The following is a 26,331-nucleotide window of genomic DNA, read 5'->3' on the forward strand; positions in this document are numbered from 1 at the left end:
TAAAACTTTTAAAAGAAAACATAGGGGTAAATCTTCATGACCTTGGATTTGGTAATGGATTCTTACACATGATATTAAAAGCACAGGCAACAAAAGAAAAAATAGACAAATTGGATTTCATCACATCAAAACATTCATGTATCTAAGGACACTATCAAGCAGGTGAAAAGGGGCTGAATAAGGTGGTTCATGCCTGTAGTCCCAGCACTTTGAGAGACCGAGGTGGGAAGATCACGTGAGCCATGGATTTTAGACCAGCCTAGTGAAACCTTGTCTGCAGAAAATACAAAAATTAGCCAGGTGTGGTGTGCCTATGATCCTAGCTACTTGGGAAGCTGAGGTGGGAGGATGACTCCCAGTAAGTCACGGTCATGCCACTACACTCCAGCCTGGGTGACAGAGCAAGACCCTGTTTTGAAAAAAAAAAAAGTGAAAAGACAATTCGTAGAATGAGAGAAAATATTTGAAATTATATATCTGATAAAGGACTGATATCTAGAATATATAAAGAACTTCTACAACTTATTACCATCAACAAAACAAGCAACCCACTCTAAAAATGGGCAAAAGGCTTAAATAGACATTCTCCAAAGTAGATATTACAAATGGTTAATAAGCACATGAAAAGATGTTTGACATCACTAGTCATTAGGGAAATGCAAATTAAAACCACAGTAAGATATAATTTCACACCTATTAGAATGGTTATTATTAAAAAGCAACAAAAAATGCAGCTGAGTGCAGTGACTCACACCTGTAATCTCAGCACTTTGGGAGGCTGAGGCAGGTGGATTAAGAGGTCAGGAGTTCAAGACCAACATGGTGAAACCTCATCTCTACCAAAAATGCAAAAATTAGCTGGGTGTGGTGGCAGGCACCTGTAATCCCAGCTACTCAGCAAGCTGAGGCAGGAGAATCACTTGAACCTGGGAGGCAGAAGTTGCAGTGAGAAGATGGTGCCACTGCACATTAGCCTGGGTGACAAAGCAAGACTCTTTCTTAAAAACAAAAAAATAACAACAATAACAAATGGACAATAGCCAGTGTTGGTGAAAATGTAGAGAAATTAGAACTACTCTACATTGCTTGTAGGAATGTAAAAGTCGTACAATTACTGTGGAAAACAGTTTGACGGTTCCTCAAAAAGTTAAAGATAGCATTCCATGATCTAGTATTTCCTTCCACTTCTGGGTATATACCCAAAAGATTGGAAAGCGGGCAGATACTTGTATTGTGCATACATGTTCATAGTCACATTATTCACAATAGGCAAAAGGTAGAATTGCCTAAATGCCCATCAACAGGTGAATGGATAAACAAAATACAGTAGATGCATACAATGGCATATTATTCATCTTTAAAAAGGGATAGAGTTCCATGTTTAAATCAGAAACCAACACATGCCAGAAATGGAATTCTGCTATTCTATTCCATGTGCTACAGTGTGGAATGAACCTTGGGAACATTTCATGAAGTGAAATAAGCCAGACACGAAGGGACAAATATTGTATGGTTTCACCCACATGAGATACCTAGAATAGGCAAATTCATACCGTTGAAGAGTAGACTAGAGATAAACTAGGGCTGTGGGGAGAGGGGAATGAGAACTTACTGATTATTGGGTACAGTTTCGATTTGGGATGATGAAATCCTTCTGGAATTGAAGTGATAGTTGCACAGTATTGTGAATGTGCTTAGTGCCACTGAATTGTACACCTTAAAATGGTTAAAAATGATACATTTAATGTATATTTTACCACAATAAAAAGGCATGAAATACTCAAAAGTCAAACAAACCAAAAAACTACTGAATTCTACACTTAAAAATAGTGAATGTTATGGTATTTGAATTATATCTCAATTAAAAAATTTAACGAGCTGAACTCTTGGGAAAAGAGCCACAGAATAACAACCAAAAACAGTAGAAAGAAGGAAATAGTAAAGACAAGAGCAGAAACTGATGAAAGAGAAAATGAAGCTTCAGTGGACTATAGCTAGAAAGTACCAAGAAAGCCAAAAGTTAGATCTTAGAAAATAATTATAAAATAAAGAACTTTCTTCATGAGATTATCAAGATAAATAGAAGTCCTAAATTATGTTAGAAATTAAAAAGGGAAGTACAGATACAGTAGATACCAGAAATTTAATAATTCTATGCCAATAAATTTGAAAACCTAGCTGAAATAATTTAAAAAATTATAAAACTGATTCTCAAAAAGAAAGCAAAAACATTGACTTAGTTTAAAATTTCTCCTACCCAAAACAAACTAAACTGGACTATATGGTTTACCTGCATGGAAGATATAATTATAAAGAAATAAAACTGTCCAGGCATGGTGGAACACACTTGTAATCCCAGCACTTTGGGAGGCTGAGGCAGGCAGATCATTTGAGGTCAGGAGTTTGAGACCAGCCTGGCCAACATGGTGAACCCTCGTCTCTACTAAAAATACAAAAATTAGCCAGGCATGGTGATGGGCACCTGTAATCTGAGCTACCTGGGAAGCTGAGGCAGGAGAATCACTTGAACCCAGGAGGTGGAATTTGCAGTGAGCTGAGACTGTGCCACTGCACTCCAGCCTGGGTGACAGAACAAGAGTCTACCTCAAAAAAAGCAAACAAGGTTGGGCTCAGCGGCTCATGCCTGTAATCCCAGCACTTTGGGAGGCTGAGGCGGGCAGATCACTTGAAGTCAGGAGTTAAAGACCAGCCTGGCCAACATGGTGAAACCCCGTGTCTAATAAAAATACAAAAATTACCTTGGCTTGGTGGCGGGTGCTTGTAGACCCAGCTACTTAGGAGGCTGAGGCATGAGAATTGCTTGAACCTGAGAGATGGAGGTTGCAGTGAGCCGAGATTGTGTCACTGTACTCCAGCCTGGGTGACAAAGTGAGACTCTGTCTCAAAAACAAAACCAAAACAAACCCCGAAACACACACACACACACACACACACACACACACACACACGCACACACACACCATAAAACTCTTCCCATGATTAGGTAAATTAATATACCAGCCCTGCCCACAGACAGTTCGTCTTGTGAAGCTAATATAATCATCTTCATGCCAAAAGTAGACAAGGATGTTAAAAAAAAAAAGAAAGAAACATTATGTACCAATATCGTGAACTCAGATTAAAAAATTCTATACTCTTAGGAAGCTGAATACAAATTTGTTTGAAAAATATACTGTTGCCAAGTTGGGTTTTCCAGGAATGCAAATATGGTTTAACATTAGGAAATTCTACACATTTTATTAATCAGCTTAAAATATTAAAAAAGATATTTTTAAAAGAAACATTTTTCTGCATCAGTTCAAGTGATGCAGAAAAAGTTTATTATAAATGTTCTTTTTGAAATAGAAGCCTTAGCAAACTAGGAATATAATTTTTTTTTTGAAACGGAGTCTCACCTGCTGCCCAGGCTAGAGTGCAGTGGCGTGATCTCAGCTCACTGCAACTTCTGCCTCCTGGGTGCAACCAATTCTTCTGCCTCACCCTCCCAAGTAGCTGGGACTACAGGCACATGCCACGATGCCTAGTTAATTTTTATGGGGTTTCACCATGTTGGCCAGGCTAGTCTTGAACTCCTGAGCTCAGGCAATCCACTTGCCTCAGCCTCCCGAAGTTCTACAATTACAGGCATGAGTCACCATGCATGGCCTAGAATTTGTTTTTAACCTGATTAAGGATAGCTGTGAAAAAGCTATATCAAAATTCATATTCAGTGGTGAAACTTTAGCAGTATTCTCTCTAAAGTAGTATTCTAGTTATTATTAATAAGGTTTATATTAGAATATTAGCCAGTGCATAACACACACACAAAAGTTAAAAGCATTAAGGTTTAGAGAGGTGTTCTTTTTATTTTTAATGCTTCTTCTACTAAAAATTTATTTATTTTTATTGCATTTTAGGTTTTGGGGTACAGGTGAAGAACATGCAAGATAGTTGCATAAGTACACACGTGCAGTGTGATTTGCTGCCTTCCTCCCCATCACCTGTATCTGGCATTTCTCCCCATGCTATCTCTCCCCAACTTCCCACCCACCGCTGTCCCTCCCCTATTTCCCCCAACAGACCCCAGTGTGTAGTGCTCCCCTCCCTGTGTCCATGTGTTCTCATTGTTCAACACCCGCCTATAAGTGAGAACATGCAGTATTTCATTTTCTGTTCTGTGTCAGTTTGCTGAGAATGATGTTCTCCAGGTTCATCCATGTCCCTATAAAGGACACAAATTCATCATTTTTGATTGCTACATAATATTCCATGGTGTATATGTGCCACATTTTCCCTGTCCAGTCTATTATTGATGGGCATTTTGGTTGATTCCAGGTCTTTGCTATTGTAAACAATGCTGCAATGAACATTCGTGTGCATGTGTCCTTATAATAGAACGATTTATAATCCTTTGGATGTATACCCAGTAATGGGATTTCTGGGTCAAATGGAATTTCTATTTCTAGGTCCTTGAGGAATCGCCACACTGCTTCCACAAGTGTTGACCTAATTTACACTCCCACCAGCAGTGTAAAAGTGTTCCTATTTCTCTACATCCTCTCCAGCATCTGTTGTCTCCAGATTTTTTAATGATCGCCATTCTAACTGGCATGAGATGGTATCTCAGTGTAGTTTTGATTTGTATTTCTCTAATGACCAGTGATGATGAGCATTTTTTCATATGTTTGTTGGCCTCATGTATGTCTTCTTTTGTAAAGTGTCTGTTCATATCCTTTGCCCACTTTCGAATGGGTTTGTTTTTTTCTTGTAAATCTGTTTTAATTCTTTGTAAATTCTGGATATCAGCCCTTTGTCAGAGGGGTAAACTGCAAAAATTTTTTCCCATTCTGTTGGTTGCCGATTCATTCTAATGACTGTTTCTTTTGCCGTGCAGAAGCTGTGGAGTTTGATTAGATCCAATTTGTCTATTTTGGCTTCTGTTGCCAATATTTTTGGTGTTTTGGTCATGAAGTCCTTGCCTATGCCTACATCCTGAAAGGTTTTGCCTAGATTTTCTTCTAGGGTTTTTATGGTGTTAGGTCTTATGTTTAAGTCTTTAATCCATCTGGAGTTAATTTTAGTGTAAGGTGTCAGGAAGGGGTCCAGTTTCTGCTTTCTGCACATAGCCAGCCAGTTTTGCCAACACCATTTATTAAACAGGGAATCCTTTCCCCATTGCTTGTTTTTGTCAGGTTTATCAAAGACTGTTTGGTTGTAGATATGTTGTGTTGCCTCTGATGCGTCTGTTCTGTTCCATTGGTCTATATCTCTGTTTTGGTCCCAGTACCATGCTGTTTTGATTACTGTAGCCTTGTAGTATAGTTTGAAGTCTGGTAGTATGATGCCTCCTGCTGGGTTCTTTTTACTTAGAATTGACTTGGCTATGCAGGCTCTTTTGGTTCCATATGAAGTTTAAGGTGGTTTTTTCCAGCTCTGTGAAGAAGGTCATTGGTAGCTTGATGGGGATAGCATTGAATCTGTAAATTACTTTGGGCAGTATGGCCATTTTCATGATATTGATTCTTTCTAACCATGAACATGGAATGTTTCTCCATCTGTTTATGTCGTCTCTTATTTCGTTGAGTAGTCGTTTGTAGTTGTCCTCGAAGAGGTCCTTTACGTTCCTTGTTAGTTGTATTCCTAGGTATTTTATTCTTTTTGTAGCAATTGTGAATGGCAGTTTGTTCATGATTTGGCTTTCTTTAAGTCTGTTATTGGTGTATAGGAATGCTTGTGATTTTTGCACATTGATTTTGTATTCTGAGACTTTGCTGAAGTTGCTTATCAGTTTCAGGAGATTTTGGGCTGAGACGATGGGGTCGTCTAGATATACTATCAGGTCGTCTGCAAATAGAGACAATTTGGTTTCCTCCTTTCCTATTTGAATACACTTTATTTCTTTTTCTTGGCTGATTGCTCTGGCTAGAACTTCCAGTACTATATTGAATTGGAGTGGTGAGAGAGGGCATCCTTGTCTAGTGCCAGATTTCAAAGGGAATGCTTCCAGTTTTTGCCCATTCAGTATAATATTGGCTGTTGGTTTGTCGAAATAGCTTTTATTATTTTGAGATATGTTCCATCAATAACGAGTTTATCGAGGGTTTTTAGCATAAAGGGCTGTTTAATTTTGTCAAAGGCCTTCTCTGCATCAATTGAGATAATCATGTGCTTTTTGTCTTTGGTTCTGTTTATGTGATGAATTACGTTTATAGATGTGTATGTTGAACCAGCCTTGCATCCCCGGGATGAATCCTACTTGATCATGGTGGATAAGCTTTTTGATGTGCTGTTGAAATCGGCTTGCCAGTATTTTATTGAAGATTTTTGTGTCTATGTTCATCATGGATATTGGCCTGAAGTTTCTTTTTTCTTGTTGAGTCTCTGCTGGGTTTTGGTATCAGGATGATGTTGGTCTCATGAAATAATTTTGGGAAGGATTCCCTCTTTTTGGATTATTTGGAATAGTTTCAGGAGGAATGGTAACAGTTCCTCTTTGTGTGTCTGGTAGAATTCAGCTGTGAACCCATCTGGACCTGGGCTTTTTTTTGTGTGGTAGGCTCTTAATTGCTGCCTCAACTTCAGATCTTGTTATTGGTCTATTCACGGTTTCGACTTCTTCCTGGTTAAGGCTTGGGAGGACATAAGTGTCCAGGAATTTATCCATTTCTTCCAGGTTTACTAGTTTATGTGCATATTGTTGTTTGTAATATTCTCTGATGATGGTTTGAATTTCTGTGGAATCTGTAGTGATTTCCCCTTTATCACTTTTTATTGCATCTATTTGTTTATTCTCTTTTTTTAAATTTATTAATCTGGCTAGTGGTCTGTCTATTTTGTTGATCTTTTCAAAAAACCAGCTCCTGGATTTATTGATTTTTTGAAGGGTTTTTTGTGTCTCTATCTCCTTCAGTTCTGCTCTGATCTTCATTATTTCTTGTCTTCTGCTAGGTTTTGAGTTTTTTTGATCTTGCTCTTTTAGTTCTTTCAATTTTGATGATAGGGTGTCAATTTTGGATCTCTCCACTCTTCTCATGTGGGCACTTATTGCTATATATTTTCCTCTAGAGACTGCTTTAAATGTCTCCCAGAGATTCTGGTATGTTGTGACTTCGTTCTCGTTGGTTTTGAAGAACTTCTTTATTTCTGTCTTCATTTCATTGTTTACCCAGTCAACATTCAAGAGCCAGTTGTTCAGTTTCCATGAAGCTGTGCGGTTCTGGGTTGGTTTCTGAATTCTGAGTTCTAACTTGATTGCACTGTGGTCTGAGAGGCTGTTATGATTTCAGTTGTTTTGCATTTGCTGAGCAGTGCTTTACTTCCAATTATGTGGTCAATTTTAGAGTAGGTGTGATGTGGTGCTGAGAAGAATGTATATTCTGTGGATTTGGGGTGGAGAGTTCTGTAAATGTCTATCAGGTTTGCTTGCTCCGGGTCTGAGTTCAAGCCCTGGATATCCTTGTTGATTTTCTGTCTGGTTGATCTGTCTAATATTGACAGTGGAGTGTTAAAGTCTCCCACTATTATTGTGTGGGAGTCTAAGTCTCTTTGTAAGTCATTAAGAACTTGCCTTATGTATCTGGGTGCTCCTGCATTGGGTCCATATATGTTTAGGATCGTTAGCTCTTCTTGTTGTATTGATCCTTTTACCATTATATAATGGCCTTCTTTGTCTCTTTTGATCTTTGTTGCTTTAAAGTCAATTTTATCAGAGATGAGAATTGCAACTCCTGCTTTTTTTTGCTCTCCATTTGCTTTGTAAATCTTCCTCCATCCTTTTATTTTGAGCCTTTGCATATCCTTGCATGTGAGATGGGTTTCCTGGATACAGCACAGCAATGGCTTTTGGCTTTTTATCCAATTTTCCAGTCTGTGTCTTTTTATTGGTGCATTTAGCCCATTTACATTCAGGGTTAATATTGTGTGTGAATTTGATACTGCCATTTTGATGCTAGCTGGCTGTTTTGCCCATTACCTGATGCAGATTCTTTATTTTGTTGATGCTCTTTACTATTTGGTATGTTTTTGGAGTGGCTGGTACTGGTTGTTTTTTTCTATGTGTAGTGCCTCTTTCAGGAGCTCTCGTAAAGCAGGCCTGGTGGTGACAAAATCTCTGAGTACTTGCGTGTTCGCAAAAGATTCTATTTTTCCTTCACTTATGAAACTTAGTTTGACTGGATATGAAATTCTGGGTTGAAAGTTCTTTTCTTTAAGGATGTTGAACATTGGCCCCCACTCTCATCTGGCTTGTAGGGTTTCTGCCAAGAGATCTGCTGTGAGTATGATGGGCTTCCCTTTGTGGGTGACCGGACCTTTCTCTCTGGCTGCCCTTAGCATTTTCTCCTTCATTTCAACCCTGGTCAATCTGACGATTATGTGCCTTGGGGTTGCTCTTCTTGAGGAATATCTTTGTGGTGTTCTCTGTAGTTCCTGGACTTGAATATTGGCTTGCCTTGCTAGGTTGGGGAAGTCTTCCTGAATAATATCCTGAAGAGTATTTTCCAGCTTGGATTCATTCTCTTCATCACATTCAGGTACACCTATCAAACGTAGATTAGGTCTCTTCACATAGTCCACATTTCTTGGTGACTTTGTTCATTCCTTTTTTTGCTTTTTCCCCTAATCTTGGCTTCTTGTTTTATTTCATTGAGTTGATCTTCGACCTCTGATATCCTTTCTTCTGCTTGGTCAATTCGGCTGTTGAAAGTTGTGCATGTTTCATGAAGTTCTTGTGTTGTGTTTTTCAGCTTTTTCAATTCACTCATATTCCTCTCTAAGTTGTCCATTCTCGTTATCATTTCCTCAAATCTTTTTTCAAGGTTCTTAGTTTCTTTGCATTGAGTTAGAACATGTTCTTTTAGCTCACAGAAGTTTCTCATTATCCACCTTCTGAAGTCTGATTCTGTCATTTCATCACACTCATTCTCCATCCAGCTTTGCTCCCTTGCTAGTGAGGAGTTGTGATCACTTGTAGGAGGAGAGGTGTTCTGGTTTCAGGTGTTTTTTTTCCTTTTTTGCACTGGTTTCTTTCCATCTTTGTGGATTTATCCACCTGTTGTTTGTGTAGTTGCTGATTTTCAGATGGGTCTCTGAGTGGTTGTCCAGATTGTTGATGATGAAGTTATTTCTGTTTCTTAGTTTTCCTTCTAACAGTCTGGCCCCTCTGCTGTAGGACTGCTGAGGTCCATTCCAGGCCCTGCTTGCTTGGGGATCACCTGCAGCAGCTGCAGAACAGTAAGGGTTGCTACCAGTTTCTTCTTCTGCTATCTTTGTTCCAGAATGATTCCCTCCAAATGTCAGTCTGATCAGTCCTTTGTGAGGTGACTCTTTGGATACATGGGGGTTGGGGAGCTGCTTGAGGAGACAGTCTGTTCTTTATAGGAGCTCAAGTACTGAGCTGTGAGCTCTGTTGTTCATTCAGAGCTGCTAGGCAGGTACATTTAAGTCTGCTGCAGCAGAATTCATAAGCCCCCTTTTTTTCCCCAGGTGCTCTGTCCTGGGGAGTTAGGGCTTTATTTATGAGTATCCATTGTGCTGCTGCCTTTTGTTTTTTCAGGGCTGCCCTGCCCAGCAAGGAGGCAGCCTAGCCACTGTCTGCCTGAAGAGGCTTTGCTGAGCTGCTGTGGGCTCCACCCTGATGCCGTGTGAACTTCCCTGCAGTCCTGTTTGTATGGGTGTGGTTAGAACTGCCTTGGCAATGGTGGCCCACCTCTGTAATGGCGGACTCTCTCTGTTATGGTGGGTTGCCGCGCAATGGCAGGCTGCTTCAGCAATGGTGGACTACCTCCTTAGGGGTAGAGTGCCTTGGTAATGGTGGATGCCCCTCCCCCACTGAGCTGCACCATCCTGGGTTCAGCTGTGGTTGCCGTGAAACTCTCAACCCTGAGTGTTTCCAATTGCTGTTTGTTGTTGTTGTTGTTGTTGGGGTGGGACCCGCTGAGCCTGATCACCTGGCTCCCTACCTCAGAGCCTTTTTTTAAGTTGAACGGTTGACTCTCTCCCAGGTGTTCCAGGTGCCTGCTGAAAGGGCGCTGGGATCTGTGTTATTTAGTGTGCGGCAACCCATTGCGCCAGCTGTAAAAACGGTGCTGCCCAGGAATCTCCTGGCCTGGCTCCTTGTTTCAGACCCGTTTAATCAGATGAATGGGAGAATCTGCCTTCTTGGAGCTCCAATTGCCAGCTTAAAAGGGCAACCAGACCAGTGAATTTTGTATGGAGAGCCGCTGCGCTGGGGTGCTGGCAAAACAGCCACGCTGACTGAAACAGCCACGCTGGCCAAAACAGCCACGCTGGCCAAAACAGCCACGCTGGCAACCCGTGGGGCTCCTCCGCCTGGGAATCTCCTGGTCTGGGGGAAATAAAGGTCTGTCTGGAAATGCAGCATCCACTCAACCTCTGCGCTTTCACTGGGAGCTGCAATCCTGAGCTGCTCCTAAAGGGCCATCTTTGATCTTCTCAAGAGAGGTGTTTTCTAAAAAACTGTCATTATTCACAGGTGATATGATTCTTCATAGAAATCCCAAAAGAATATGAAAGCTTATTAAATTAATAAGTGAATAAATGATAAATTTTAAGCAGATTTGCTGGATATAGGACTAACAAATACAATTAATTAAATGTGATATGTCAGTAACAAAAAAGATAGCACTTACAACAACAAAAAGTAAAAAGTACTTAGAGGAAAATCTAAATTTGTGTAACCTTTAAGGAGAAAAATATAAAAATGTGTAAGGATCATTCAAGAAGCTATAAAGAAATGGAGACAAGAGACCAGATTATGGATAGAAAGGCCCATTTCTTAAGGATGCAATCTCCCCAGTTAATCTGTAAGATTAATGCAATTCCAATAACAAATCTGGCAGGGATTTTTCTGTCTTCAAAAAGCTGATCCTGAAATTTACATAAAACTGGTGAGGCGTGGTGGTGCGCACCTGTAATCTCAGCACTCCGGGACGCTGAGGCAGTCAGATCACCAGAGGTCAGCAGTTTGAGACTAGCCTGGCCAACATGATGAAACCTCATCTGTACTAAAAATACAAAAATTAGCCAGGCATAGTGGCGGGTGCCTGTAATCCCAGCTTCTTGGGAGGCTGAGGCAGGAGAATTGCTTGAACCTAGGAGGTGGAGGTTGCAATGAGCCGAGATCGCATCACTGCACTTCAGCCTGGGTGACAGAGCGAAACTCCATCTCAAAGAAAAAAATAAAAATAAAAACAGTAGACTATAAAAAAAGTGAAAAGTCAATGTGATAAGTCAGTGTGGGAAAATATATTTATAACACATATAACAGGCAAAGCATTAGGATTCAAAATGTATAAAAGATGTCTTCCAGATCAATAAGAAAAAGACAAAACTATTCAGTAGAAAATTTGGCAAAATATTAGAAACAGGCAATTCATAATTTAAACATATAAAAATGTCCAACTTTATTAGTAATTAGAGAAATGAAAATTTAAAAATAGAATACTATTTCATATTCATCAAATTGACAAAAATTAACAAGTCTGATAGAGTTTTAGCAAGGATGCAGAAAAAGAGGAACATTGCTGATATGAAAGTAGATTGGTTCAGCAATTTCAGAAAACAATTTGCCAATATATAGTGAAGTTAAGATGTTCATATCTTATAACACAGTAATTCCACTCGTAGGTATATATCCGAGAGATACTTCAGACGTGTGTACAGTAAAACATACAAGAATCGTTTTGAGATCTCTCAAAAATGTAAATTAGTTCAGATCACTTCCTTGCTCAAAATCCTTCAGGGCTGAGATTAAAACTCAAAGTCCTCATGAGGCCTACAAGGCTTACCAGTTTGCTTCTCTACCTCCCTCTCTGCTCTGCTCTCCCTCTTTCTGTTCTAGGCATGATGAGTTTGCTGTTTCTTGAACAGCCTCTTTTTCACCCTACGGCTGTTGGGCTCACCATTCCTTCACTTCTTCAGTGTTCCCCTATTTTTTATTTTGGCTTGATTTCTGGCATCAGTGAGACCTCTGTTGACCACCTTTTCCGTCCCTCCCTCCCTCCCTCCCTTCCCTTCCTCCCTTCCTGCCTGCCTGCCTGCCTGGTTCCTTCTTCCCTCCCTCCCTCCCCTCATCTTCCTTCCTTCCTTCTTCCTGTACATATTAGATGTACATATTTGGGGTACATGTGATAATTTGATACATTCATATAGTCGAATCAGGATAATTGCCTTAAATATTTATCTTTTTTTCATGCTAGGAAATTTGAATTATTCTCTTCTAGTTATCTTGAAATGCACAATAGATTGGTGTTAACTATAGTCACTCCACTAATCTATTGAACATCAGGTCTAATTTCTATTAAGTATGTATTTGTAACCATTAACCAACCTCTCTTCATCCCCTGCCCTTCCTGGCCTCTGGTAACCATGAATCTACTCTCTATCTTCATGAGATCCACCTTTGTAGCTCCCACATATGATGAGAACATGTGATATTTGTCCTTCTGTGTTTGGTTGCGTCTACCTTTTCTAAAATAGCTGCCAGGACTGCCTCTTCCCCCCAACCCTGCCAGTTCCTTTATCTCCTTTGGCTGGTTTATTTTCCTTCCTGCCTGACATTATATTCTATATACATTGTTCCAGCATTTATTTCTGTCTCTCCTACTAGACTGTGAGCTTCCCGGGGGCTGAACATTTTCTGTCTTACTCATTGTTGTATTTCCAAGTATCTAAAATGATGCTTGCTTGGCACAGGGTGGGTGCTCAATCACAGCTCTTCCAATGAATGAATGAATTGATTTGCATGATAGTCAAGATACATCAATTTTGATGGGAAGGAAACATTTAGAGGACACAAAGAGTACTTCTTGGTAAAAACAAAGCCATTAGCGTTACAGATCCATGCGAAGAATTCGAAGAAGATTGGTTCATCAAGTGTAAAAGAATATTCTTCAGAAACAGTTTGAATATGTAGAACTAAGTTAATAGATTAAACATAAGTAGATATCTGAGTATTTCATCTATATTCCTAAAAGTTTGTATATTCAGGTTGATCAGAAAACTCTTGTGACTGTCCCTTGGGAAACCTTATATTCAGGTTGTCTGACATGTTGACACACTGGAGCCTGTACAGTCATTCTGTCTGCCAGGCAGTCATTCCCAAGTACCCAGGGTCAGGCCCAGCCTCAGGCATAGGGCCAGGGGGTAGCAAGGACATAGAAGGGGAAGGGAGTCAGGCACACTGAGCATCTGCTATGTGCCAGGAACTCTGCCTGGGTTTCTCTCTCATGAGGGTGACTTAGGAGCACCCCTTCCCGGGCTCAGGCAAGGATCAGGCCAGGACTCCAGGGCTGTTCAGCTCACTCTGACTTCTCCAATCCTCGTTTACCCTGCAGTTCTCGGAGATCTTCTTTGTGTCCATCTGCATCTCTGAGTTGGCCATGAAAGTCTACGTGGACCCCACTGACTACTGGAAGGATGGCTACAACGTGATGGATGTGGTCATCATCATCATTATATTTCTCCCCTATACCACCCGCAGGTTCCTGGGCAAACAGTTCACTTACCTGTATGTCGCTGATGGCATGCAGTCCCTGCGCATCCTCAAGATTATCAGATATAGCCAGGGCATCCGGGTAAGTGCACTGGGGGTGCCATGGTGCTGGGAGGGCAGGCTATAGGCCCTTCTGCCACTGAGACCCTGAGGAAATCATGACTCTACTACTATCTTCCAGTTATTGAGTCCAACATGTGTGGCAGATTGATCTTTGCCAGCATTATCTCAATCTTAAAATAATTCTAAGAAAAATATTCTTAGCTCCATTTTACAGATGAAGAAATTGAGGCCCAAGGTCACCCAGCAGTGAAATGTCAGAGCTGAGATTTGAAAAGTGTGTCTGACTCCAGAGGCCGTCTGAACTTTTCCTTTCTCTCATGCTTCAAAATCCAAAGATTTTCTCATGTGACACATCCTTTGAACTACATGCCCAGGAAGCCTTGGCTTTTTGGTGGTCGAGGCTACTAGCTGCTTTCCCCAAACAGCTGCGAGTCTGCTGCTGTCTTGCTGGGAATAGTCTCTGTGCTTCCTTAGGGTGGCTCTGGAAGGGCTACTCCTGAGAAGTCTTCCTGGGTTGCTGAAAACCATGGACTGACCAACAGTCCCTTGACTCGGAAGGTTTCAGAATGAACCTCAGGGATACCCCACTACTCTGAACCGTGCCCCAGGCACTTGTCCTGCACACAGTAGGTTTGCTTGGCTCTGACCTAAGGGGAACTGGGCAGCCCTCTCCTGGGACTGGATTTCTGCCGATTTCTAGACTACACACGAAGAGAGCCTGCCTGGATTGTGCTTAAAGAACCTGGCAAAGGCCAGCTGTCATGGGTCCTATATGGGGCTTCCAGGAGAGCGTGACTGTTCCTCTACTGCTGCTGTCAAGGTCGCTCAGCTTGGACCTCAGGTGGCACCAGCTTGTGGGGTGGCCTGGAGGTGGGAGCCCAATCAGGCCTCTCTGCAACACTTCTGCGCAGGCTTTGGGTTCTACCACCCCGTGTTCCTCCCTTCCCACCCAAAACCCAATCTGCAGACCACATCTCATCACAGCTTTTCTCATGAGAATTTACTGCTTTCATCTTAGTAGTCCTTGGGAAAGAAATCCTGCCTTTAGTGGGGAGGAAGGCTTAAAAAAAAAAATCTTGGCTCTTTTACAATTAATCCAAAAACATGACTTTTCTCTTCTCAAGGAGAGATGGGAGGCATCTGGTGTGCATTCACCCCTGCAGGCAGCGCCAGACCATTTCACATACAGGGCAGCCCAGGACCCTTGGACCATCCCTGTTTCCCAGGTTACCCCAAACTGTCCAAATGGTACTGTCTTGTTCCCTAGCTCTAAGGACCTTCTTTCCTAGTACTAAACCAGTGAACAGTCTCTGTGCTCAGGGTCATTAGTGGCATGGGGCAAAGGCCTTGAGAGTTGGTCCCAGCTCTGCCATTTTATTGGAGTGTGACTGTGGCCAAGACAGTTTGCTTCTGTGAGTCTCTGACCACTCGTTTTGAAATGGGAAGAATGATAACACCTACCTGCCTTGAGATTATGTCTGTGAAATGTCTGAGTATATGAACATCCATTGAGTGTCTACTGCATGCAAGACTCCAGAGCAGGAAGACTGAATGATAAGGTGCTCCCCCGAAATGGGCAATGTAGTGGGGAGATAAGACAAATGCCCATTTCACATGGGGCAGGACTGAGGTTATAAGACAGGGACCTACCTGTGAAGGTGGGGTCGACAACAACCAGGGAGCCATGTTCCTCTCGGCCCTCTATTCTCACTCCCACAATGTTTCCCCTATTCCTCCTGGGCCTGGAGCAGAGAGCATTCAGGGCTGGCCCTCAGCTGAGAAGCAGGAGCAGGACGCCCTGAGATGACCACACAGCCAGGTTGGGGTTCAAGTGGTGTGGTCACCTCAGACCTGAGAGAAGTGACTGAGGGTGTCAGATATTGGTAAAGCACTGTCAGATTGATCCAGCTGTCAATCTGGGCACAGTTCTGATTCACTTCATTAATTCATTAGTTCATTCATTCAGCCAACCAACTAACTGGCATGGCACCAGTTGCTGGGGACAGCTGTGAACTGGGCAGAATGGACCTCTGTCCCTGGAGCTCGCCCAGCCTGGCACCCTCACCTACCACAGTGTTCCTGCCTTGCAGATGATGATCTCCGCCATGAGGCAGACAGTCTACACTGTGGCCTCTGTGCTTCTCCTGCTCTTCCTACTCATGTACATCTTTGGTATCTTGGGCTTCTGCCTATTTGGATCTCAAGACAGGGGTGACTATGATAACTGGGGGAACCTGCCCGTGGCTTTCTTCACCCTCTTCAGCTTGGCCACGGTAATGTGTTTGGGAACAGTGGTGAGGACAGGGGCCTTGGGAAGGGATGGCCCGGGTGGTATGAGCGTGTGGACATGTGGGGCTTCACATGGGGCTTGCTTCATGTCCAGGTGCTCAGCTGGGCCCAGGGAAGCTGAGGTATGTTCCCCGTTACAGGTCAGCCCATCACATGGGCTCCGTCGCTGTCTGTAGGCCTGTGACTCCTTAGAGTGCTTCCACATGTCTCACGGGGTGATCAAACGTTTCAGAGTTCTCAAATGATAATTCATTTGGGTTAAGGTTAATTTATAAATGAAACCCATGTCACATAGCCTTTTGAGGAACAGGTTGTCACAAATCCACCTAGAAGAAGCATGCAAAACTCAAATCTAGAAATCTAGATTCTGTTGGACTCTGGAAAGAGTGGGATCTTTTTAAAGTTGGGACTGGCAGAGAGGCAGTATCTTTCTGGGAAAGTTGGGAGGTTTAGAGAAAAGAGACCCTAATCCATGTAGGTCAGTGGTATCCCCACCCAGGGGTGCTCTGCATTCCCAGGCCATCATGTATGTGCTGGAGCCAGTGGACAGGGAGGTGCTGAGGGACTGACATCGAAGCAGAGCCACCCTCCTCCTCAGTGGAGCTGGGACTCCCCTAGCATAGGCGAAGGTGAAGAGGAGGCCTTGTGCTGCTGGGCCCAGGGCCCTCAGCATACCCTGCCTTGCTTGAGCAGGTTGATGGCTGGACAGACCTGCAGAAGCAGCTGGACAATCGGGGTTTTGCTTTGAGCCGGGCATTCACCATCATCTTCATCTTGCTCGCCTCTTTCATCTTCCTCAACATGTTCGTGGGTGTGATGATCAGGTACACAGAGGTGAGGCCATGGCTGTGAGGATCAGAAGTCAGGGCAGGTGTGGCAGCTGGAGCTATGGGGCAAGTCTCCAGGGAGGACCTGAAGCTGTGTCTTCCCAGTGAAGTGGAGTAGAGGTGGCTGGATGGGCCTGTCCCTCACCCAGCCCAACCCTCCTCCTTGAGCCAGTGCATTTGCCTTGCCTGCTGATGGTGGTCAATAGGACGGTGGGGCTGAGGAAGCCTCTGAAGCTGCAGTTGGCAGCTTGAGTGGGGGCTGGTCCTGGGTGGAAGAAGTGCTCCTGCTGAGGACCTGAGCAGCAGTGCAAGGCTGGGGAAGAGGAAAGACTGGGCGTGGGCATGCAGCGAGAGCCCACAGTTGACCTCCATCTTCTGACTTTAGGACTCCATCAAAAAGTTTGAGCAAGAGCGGACGTTGGAGCGGAAGATGACACTCATGGAAGAGAAGCAGGTGATTCTGCAGCGGCAGCAGGAGGACATCAGCAGGCTGATGCACATGCAGGTGAGTGGCCCCCACAGGCAGGTGGAAAGATGGGTGGAGCTGTCAGCCTGATCGTCAGGCTCATGGGGTGGCCAGGAGGAGGGACTGTGAGGCCTGGGTAGAGAGCAGGTAGCCTCAGGCGCCTGCAGCCTTAGGTAAGATACCCACTTTCCTCCCATATTCTATAGAATCAGCCTTGACTGTCGGCACTTATGTGTTTCTCTGCACCTTTCGGAGTGTTGAGTGCTGTGATTATAATGTCTCCCGCTGCTGTGGGCAGAACTCCGCTGCTGGGCCCTTTGGGGCCAGGCAGTCTGTGCTGAAGCTTCTTCCTGAGAGCTCGTGGGTGCCAGACAGCCATGGCCCCAGGCCACTGAGTGGACAAGGATGCAGAGGCCCTGATAGGGTGCCAAACAACCTTGGTTTTGTCACATACCTAAAACCAAAACAAGAATGAGCACATCAGGCTGGCGATTGCCTGTCAAGCATGATGCAACCATGAGGAAGCAGGGTAAATTTTCCCTCTGAGCCTGAGTGCTCTGAGCCTCCCATGCTGAGCCTCAGGTGCTCTGCTGGGCCTTCCTCCCTTGGTGGGTACATCCCTCCTTGGCCTCTTCTCTGGGGTGGAGACATGCCCCTGTCTTCACTGTGCCCAAGGTTTGTCCAGGGCTGGGAGAGGCTGTGCTGAGCCTCACTTGGACTTCATGTGCCTCCTGTCCTCAATGGTGGCCACCTCACTTGGGGGCCCAGGCTCAGAAGCGGTCAGGATGAACTTGTGACCAGGCTGAAGCCTCCTCTCAGGGCCAGGGTCAGGCCTCTGCCTGGGGCCCATCCTGGAGGGTCCCCATTTTTTTGTATAGCTCGGCTGTCACCTCCTCATCACTGCTCTCTCATTATGCTTTCCTCTCTAGAAAAACGCTGACTGCAAAAGTTTCAGTGAGTTGGTGGAGAACTTTAAGAAGACCTTGCGCCACACTGACCCGATGGTCTTAGATGATTTTGCCACTAGCCTAGCCTTCATTGACATCTACTTTTCCACTCTGGACTACCAGGACATGACTATCCACAAGTCAGTTCCAACCCCTGCCTTTCCTGGTCTCTGGGGCTTCCTTGAGGTCGGGCTGTGTCAGGTGCCCTGGGAGAGTGAAGGGGTTGATGGCTGATGTGCTGATAGGCAGTGGGTGGGTGGAACTTGGCTTTCTTGGGGTGCAGGATTCCATGTGTACATTCCATGGGCTGCTGTGTGGACAGGCCATGGCTGGGGGAAAATCTGCTCCTCCTGCCCCTCCCCAACCCCTCTTGACTTGTATGTAAATGCCAGCTCCTTAAAGTCTCTAGGCCTCTCCTCACTAACCCCTTTACAGAGCACAGAGGAAAGACCACTGGGTGGCCTTAGCTTCTGGCCTGGTTGTGCCACTACCTTCCTGTGTGGCCTTGAGCACTTCTCTTCCCCTTTCCCATCTGTCACAGGAGGGGCTGCTGGGCTGATTCAATGAAAACCATATATATGAAGCTCTGAGCTTGACCTGGCCCAGGACTTGTGCTCAGCGTGGGTCGGCTGGGATTATGAGCAGCCATTATTGAGCAGGAAGGATGTAAGAATCTGGCTGTGTGCGCCAGGGAGCCTCAGTGGGCTCCTCAGTGAGGACAGGTGTGATTAGTCCAGCTTCTCAATGAAAGCTGCCCGGAGGGCTTTAGAGCTGGGAGAAACAAAAAGGAAGGCGTTGGGGAATGCCCACTGTTAACCCAACAGGGGGTCAGTCACTCTCTGGGCACCCCCATACAGTTACTTCTCTCAGAGCCTAAGAATTTATTTCCGATGTGATATGTGAGGTAAGATCCCTTGCACCAGGGGGCCCCAGGCAGAGTGGCAGATCCAGGATTCCAACCCAGCCTGATCTGGCTCTGAGGTTCCTGCTCTTCTTTGACCCTACACCTGCGCAGGTGCTAATGTATGGTGAGTGGGGCCAGGGGTGCCTGGAGCCTGCCCCTCACCTCAGATCTTGTCTCCTCCTGCTCCATTTTTCAGGCTTCAAGAGCTGTACTATGAGATTGCACATGTGTTGGGCCTGGTGCTGGAAGACTTGCCCCAGAAGAAGCCCCAGTCCTTGGAAAAGGTGGATGAGAAGTAGCTGGGCATGGAGGCACCCATGTGCTGAGGGCCTTGCAGACTGTGACAGGTCCCTATTAAACACAGGCTTTCTGAGTTGGCCCCTCCAGAGTTGCTGTGATTATGGCATTTCTCCACCTTTGAGAGTTAGGCCTGGATAGGTGCTCATGAAGCGTGATTCCCTAGAGCCAACCCCAGTCCCTCACCACAGGACATGCAGACCACAAGAAGAGCAAGAGGGAGGCTCAAGACTTGTCCTGGCCAGAGGCCACATCCAGGGGCCATGCTGGCTCTAGGTTCCCTGGACCTAGCAGCAAGGAACTGGGGAAGCTGCCTGAGGACCATAGATCAAGAGGGCCTCCAGCTGTTCTCTGAAGCACATGGTCCCCTTGAGCTGGGGTGGCCCTGCTGATCTGGGTGTGGGTGTTCTCATACTGACAGAGTTGCATCTTTTTCTGTGGACCCACTGCTACAGAGACCTCTCTTTGGAAGGTTACTCTCATTTCTCCTAGGCTCACCCCAAGGGGTGTAGCTAAAACTGGCAGGATTCTGTTGTGTGGGCCTAGAGCTCAGTCTGGGGGAGCAGCCTGCTGGCAATGCCAGGGCACTCTGCACAGAGCCCAGGAAGGTCCAGCAGCATCAGCACTTTGGGCTGCTGCCTCGTATGGCTAGGTGGTATTTTCTTTGTCATTCCTGGCCAAATGACTACTAGGGCTACCAAGGTCCTGGCACCTGTCTGGCTTAGCCATGATGGAGCCATCTGAAGGCCCCAGAAGTGCAGGGCAGTGCAGCACAGGTGATACTCCTTGCTCCAGACTGGCCAGCCCAGAGGCCTGACAGTGCCCACTCTACACCATTGCTGGGGAGTATGCCTGAGGCCTGTCACCTTGGCTGTGCCACCTCAGACAGAGGGGGAGGTATGTTCTACAACTGGCACCTATAGCTGGGTGCAGAAAGGCCCTGTACCCACACTGGGCATTCAGGTTAGCAGAAAATGCATGGGGTAGAGTAAAGAGCTATGCTGGGGGCTGGGGCTTCCATGACAAAAAACCCATGGTCTCGCCCTGGCCCTCTTGGTGCTCGTGGTTGTGTGGGGAAGACAGTCATCCCACCAGTTTTCCTGAGAAAGTGACAATAATTGAATTCAGGGTCAAGGGGCTGAGTTGAGAGAATCAGGGCCACGTTGGGAATCATGAAAGCAGTGTGGAAGAAGGATGGCTCTTCAGGGTGAGACCTATCGAGGTGCTGTGGGGGAATCCTCTGAGGGCAGGAATTGCAGCCTGGCCACTTCCTGCATGGAGATAGCATTGTGTCCATGCCCTGAAGCTGGCCTGGGGTCCATAGGGTGTTTGTGCCCCTCCTGGCAGGGGGAGATGCTCTGGGTCTGACATGCGCAGGGATGACTCCAGGCTTTGGCTTCCAGGGGTGCTCTTATGGGTGCAGCCCTGTTAGCAGGGCAGACAGGCCCCAGCTGATGGCTCTAGTTCAGGGCTGGGGCAAAGCAGACATTGCCAGCTGCTCACACAGGGTGTGCCAACGTAGCCATGGGAATGCTAAAACATATCCAGCTACTCCCATCAGGCATCCTGGGAATTGCCCTAGGCATCTGAGAGTGAACAAAAGATTTGAAAATTGGCCTCAGTGAGGCAAGGTAGAAAGTGCCATGTTTTTGGAGTTGGGAGACTTGGGTTCCCTAATAGGGAGACCTTGGGCAAAGTGTCTGGTCTTTGAAACCTCACCTATTTCCTATGAGAAATGCAATGATAAAACTGATTGGCTACAAGGATCAAATCTCCATAGGCATGTGAGAAAAGAGGCAGTCAGCTCATGGTTCACGCTTCCTCACTGTCAACCCTGCACCTCTGCTGGGGGCACCTATAGTGGGCTGTGCTGGTCAGGGGTTGAGAGGGGTGAGGTCATCAGGGTGGCTGTGGGGAAAGTATGGAGCTGAGAGCAGGATGTCAGAGGTCAGAAACCTGCACAGGGGTATGATGGGCCCTGAGATGGAGCTGGTTCAGAATGGGCAAAAGGCACATCAGATCTGGAAGGCCTGGGTCCCATGCCTAGGAAGGCAGCCTTTGGACCCAGACACCAGAGTGTGGTGTGGGAGGGTGCATTAGTCCATTTTGTGTTGCTATGAAAGAATACCGGAGGCTGGGCAATTGAAAAGAAAAGAGGTTTATTTGGCTCGTGGTTCTGCAGGCTGTCCAGGAGGCATGGCACCAGCACCTGCTTCTGGTGAGGCCTCAGGAAGCTGCTACTCGTGGTGGAAGGCAAAGTGGAGCCAGTGTGTCATGTGGTGAGAGAAGGAGCAAGAGAGAGGGGAGGAGGGCTGCCAGACTCTTCCAAACAACCAGCTCCCGTGTGAACTAACAGAGTGAGCTCTCACTCATGATGGAGAGGGGGCACCAAGCCATTCATGAGGGAGCTGCCCCCATGATCCAACACCTCCCTCTAGACTCCACCTCCAACATTGGGGATCCCATTTCAACATGAGATTTGGAGTGGTGGACACATAGCCAAATTCTATCAGGAGGCAAGCTGCCTTTAAGGGCACAAGAAGAAGGCTTTTAGAGAGCAGAGAGCTGGTGGGGGCAGAGGTGACGTGCACAGGGCCGGCCCAGCACTGCTGGCAGAGCAAGCTGATGGATATTTGGCACAAATTCCCAAAGCAGCATTTCTGTTTGGCTCTATTCGCCTGCAAAGCAAACACTGGCAGATTGGAATTCCCACTTGGGCTCTCACCAACTCAAACAGGCCTGGCCAAGACCTTTAATTGATTTGCTTGGGGCAGAAGTGGCTCTGCTTACCCACGCCTGGCTGTGGAAAGCAAGACCCTCCTCACTCTCCCTGGACCCTGGGATCTAGTAGGTTTGACCCTGAATGGCTCCTTCATCTCCAGCCTGCCAGCCTGATAGTTTGGGGGCCATACGGGGAATGCAGAAGACCCAGGGCCAAGTCTTCTCCTGGTCATGCCCAAGCCCTCCCCCAGTTCTTGTGGGAAGGATCTGGAATTCAAGGCTGGAGGTGTTGGGAAGGTGGCCGGATTTTCTTTCTTTAAATCTGCTTTCTGATTCCACCAGTGGGAAGCAGGCCCTGTATTGTGGATATCCAGGCAGTGACTGAGAATGTGAATGCTCCTCTCCATTCCAATAGGCCCTAGAAATCTGATTCTGAAATGCTGGAGACTGTGCCCCTTGAGGCTTTCTTTGAATCTTTAAGATACCTCCTAGAACAAACTGGCCCTCAATAGATCAGGTCTGGCTCTCTGGGCATCTCCACCTGTGTCAGGCTTTGTCCCTGGCCCCACATGGGTCTGCTGTGTTGTCCTACAGGCCCTCAAGAGAGAAGATGGTTCTGAATTCCTGACTAGGCAACTCAGAAAGAAGAGGTGGTTGTTCTGATTGTAGTCACAGGGGTTGGAAAGAGGGAAAAGAGATAAATGCGATGGTGCAAAGTCTGTCAACACATGGGCATCCCCACTCTCCCCCATACTGTGCCACAAAGAATTTTGTCTGTGTTTGGTCAGCCACAGGCTGCACCTGCCCCAGGTTCTATGTTTGACTTTACTGTGGCTCTCTGTGATGTGGCATTAGGGAATGGTGGAGAGCCCAGCCTGCAGAGCTGGAGTGGAGGGAAAGGGGAGTGTTTTTGCTTTCTCAGCCAGCTTCAGCATCCTCCTCCATGCTGGTTAATCAGGGTAATGGGCAAAACAGAGGGAAAGTTAAAACACCAGCAGGGCTGGATGGATACACAACAGGGAGCCAGGACAAGGGAGGGATGAAGGAAGCAAAATCTGGGGGCTGAGAGCCTGGGAACTATGGACAGCAGCTATGACACAGCTGGTGTGTGTGCCCTGGAGAGGACCAAGGAGAGGTTAACTGTCCTTGTGGGTCAACAACAGGATCCCTATGGGTGTTTTCTGAGAGAGGCAAATGATGATTGGAATTATCTTAGAATTATTTTTGGTTGCTGTACCGTTAAAAAATGAAGCCCCATGGACAGATTAGACCATGTGAAGTCTGGGTTATATTTGGGTTTTATAAAAGATCACCCTGCATAATAGAGACCTATTGGGTTAACAGTGGGAAATGCTAAGAGGGCTTTCCATGGACTGAGCCCTTAGCTGGGATCAGGGGCCTCCAGGTGAAGCATACCAGAGGGTGGTGGCACCAAGTATGATTGTCTTCTTCCAAAATGAAACTAAAGTATCAGAAGGGAAGTGTGGAAGAAGCCATAAGGGGATGAAGAGCCTATTTCAAAACTCTTGGGAAACTGCAGAGTGAGTGGGACCCGTGTGAACTGGTGATAGGACCGTCCTCATCACCAGTGGTGGTGTCCTCACAGCAGCAGAAACTCACTGTCCTCCAACTTGGCATTTAGGGACCACTGCCCCTGATTTCCTCTCTCTCCAGTGCTACTTCAAGCCTGGGATTGGGGTCTGAGATAAAAAGAACTCTTTAAAACTTGAGGCTGGAGCTGGGCGTGGTGGCTCACACCTGTAATCCCAGCTGCTCAGGAGGCTGAGCTGGATCGCTTGAGGCTAGGAGTTTGAGACCAGTCAGGGCAACATAGTGAGAACCCATCTCTACAATGTAAAAAAGAGAAAAAAGAAAAAAGAAAACTTGATGCTGGCCCAGAGAAGGAGGGATCCAAACAGAGGTCAGGCTACAGTTTCAGTGGCATAGCCTGTTCTCCTTGCTGTGCCCTCTGTTTTGCCAGTATTTCTGTTTCTAAGATCTTTTTAAATATATGACTTCAATCACCTAACAACGCATATTCCCATTAAACAAGTGGCAAAACTAAGGTTCAAAGAGATGTGTAACCTATCTAAGTTTGTACGACTAAGGGGGAAGAGCCAGGATTCACAACCAAATGTGTCTGGCTCTTTAGCCACTCTGCCATGGTGTCACCCAACAATCTTCTAAGGAATTGCCCCCCTGTATAGGTGGAAAAGCCAGCGCTCAGAGACACACTGGGCCAAGGTCATCATTAAAGGGCAGAGTCAGCATTTGAACACAGGTGCCTCTGCTCTACTGCCTCATAGTGACCTTTTTCTTGTTAAAGCAGCTATTTTTTCAACTTTAGAAACCAAGCCATGATTCCCTTCTGAGAGGGGCCTGACTCTGGGAGGAGGTGGGCATGGTTGCTCAGACAGGCCTCAGTTGGCCATTGAGTTCACTGGCACCTTCTCAATCCTTGGTCCAGGCTCTGAAGTTTGCTGGCCCTGGGAGCCCTGGGAGCCTGGCGATTGGGAGGACATCAGGAAGCAGTCAGTGTGTGCAGAGAGGGTGGTGACTGCGGCAGCTAATCAGGAAATTACAGCCTGGGCAGAGAGAGAGGTTTGGCTTAGACGTCACCTTTCCCTGGGTCCAGTACAGCAGGCCCACATGGAAGCTTGGCTGAGGTCAGGATGTGCTGAGCAGGCATGAGCGGGTTACAGCAGGCAGGATGCGCCAGCCTGGTCAGTGTCCTGCAGAGCTGTCCAGACACTCCCATGGCTGGCCTCTTGGGTGGCGACTTGCAGGCAGTTCCCTCTGCCTGCTCTTGCACCCACTCATAACTTGATCTGCAGGAGTGGCAGCTGTGGGCCCCTGGAGGGGGTGCCTTGAGAGGCTCTTGGCTGGAGCTTTTTATCTGACCCTTGAAAGGGCAAGTGGAAAAGGAGAGAAAACATTATTGGTGGGAAAAGCCAGCTGCAGAACTGTACATATGTGACACCATCTGCATTAAAGTGAAAAAAAAAAAAAAAGAAATAAATAAAACACCACACATAAAGTGGCAGTGAGAGATTTTGTTTCTCTTTTAGGTGGCAAAGATGAAAGACAAAACCTAGGGTTGATTGCCCCGGATGTGGAGAATGGACACCCTTGTCTACTTATGGCAATGCAAATCAGTGTGGCCTTCTCATAAGGCAACGTGGATTAGATCTCATATGTGCATTTCTAGGTCCCAGTCATTCTACTTCTTGAAATTATCCCAAGGAGCTAAATAAATGTCAAATGTACAGAGATGCATGGATAAGGATGTTTACTGTGGCTTATGATAATAGAAATATAAGGAATCACCTAAATGCTCATTGGTGAGGAACTGGCTATGTTATTATGAATCCATAGTTGTGGGCATTAAAAGGAATGATTACACAATAAAAAAGATGTTCCTGATATTGTATTGAGTGAAAAAAGTGGCTTTCTAGAGCAGCATGGGATCTGGCATCCTTTTTGTAACAGCGAGTGGGCATATAGAATGAATGAGCACATAGACACATATGTCTGATGAAGGACGTCTGCAGGGATATTCATAAAAATATTCATAGTGGTTTGGGGGATCTTAATTTTGTCCTCACACTTTTTTGAATGTTTTGCATTTTAAGAATGAGTATGTATTTTATGATCAGGAAAAACAACAGTTTTTACCTTGAAAACATTATACATGCGTCTCTGTGGTAGGTGGAAGGGCATTCTCTGCAGAAGGAACCAAATGCACAAAGAAGAGAGGGTGGGAGCTCACTGAGGGTTTAGGGAGGGCGGAGAAGTCAGTGTGGCTGCAGCCTGTGCTGTGGAATGGGCAGTGCGGGGACTGGAGGTTGGGGCAGTAAGCTGGAGCTGGATCCTGAGGGTCTTACATGCTCAGCAGGGCAGTTTGGCTTTTAAGGGATGGGAATAATGGTAAGCAAAGCATTGACTTGGCCAGATTTCATTCCCACTGCCTCTGAGGGTGGCTGTATCCCCCTCACTTGGCATCTGAGGCCCCTCTATTCTCTCTAATCTGTCTTGTCTTCCTCTTCCCATGTCTCCCAGGGATCCCCTTTGCCTGGCTCAGTCTCACCTCTACTCCTGCATACCTATCTGTTCTGTTAGAGGGGGCTGAGTACCAGGCCCCCTCTAACAGGAAGCCTTCCCAGATTGCTCCCACTAGCCTTGATTTCTCCTTTCTCATACTCTCACCCTTGACCTTTCATACCCTACCTTGAATCAGACCTTAATTCCTCTACCCATAGATATTTCTTCTAGCACCAGCTGAGGGGGACTATGGACTACAAGAT

The 26,331-nt window shown here is 45.9% G+C and overlaps 1 protein-coding gene across 3 annotated transcripts in view; it reads left to right on the forward strand.

The window, feature by feature from the left end:
* Positions 1-25,583, forward strand: part of CATSPER3 (cation channel sperm associated 3) — a 74,180-nt gene extending 48,597 nt beyond the window's left edge. Inside the window, exons 3-9 of one of the 3 annotated variants that reach the window (XM_054249589.2) lie at positions 13,356-13,595; positions 15,667-15,849; positions 16,559-16,699; positions 17,078-17,197; positions 18,088-18,245; positions 19,206-19,293; positions 25,096-25,583. In XM_054249589.2, the coding sequence (XP_054105564.1) occupies positions 13,356-13,595; positions 15,667-15,849; positions 16,559-16,699; positions 17,078-17,197; positions 18,088-18,245; positions 19,206-19,293; positions 25,096-25,122 (957 nt within the window). In that variant the 3' untranslated portion in view covers positions 25,123-25,583. Of the gene's footprint in view, positions 1-13,355; positions 13,596-15,666; positions 15,850-16,558; positions 16,700-17,077; positions 17,198-18,087; positions 18,246-19,205; positions 19,394-25,095 lie in introns of those variants that run through there. The other 2 variants (XM_035285088.3, XM_003732201.6) reach the window with 2 other exon arrangements.
* Positions 25,584-26,331: the final 748 nt, after the last annotated feature.

Source organism: Callithrix jacchus, chromosome 2 (genome assembly GCF_049354715.1).
Source record: "Callithrix jacchus isolate 240 chromosome 2, calJac240_pri, whole genome shotgun sequence".
NCBI classification, from domain to species: Eukaryota; Metazoa; Chordata; class Mammalia; order Primates; family Cebidae; genus Callithrix; species Callithrix jacchus.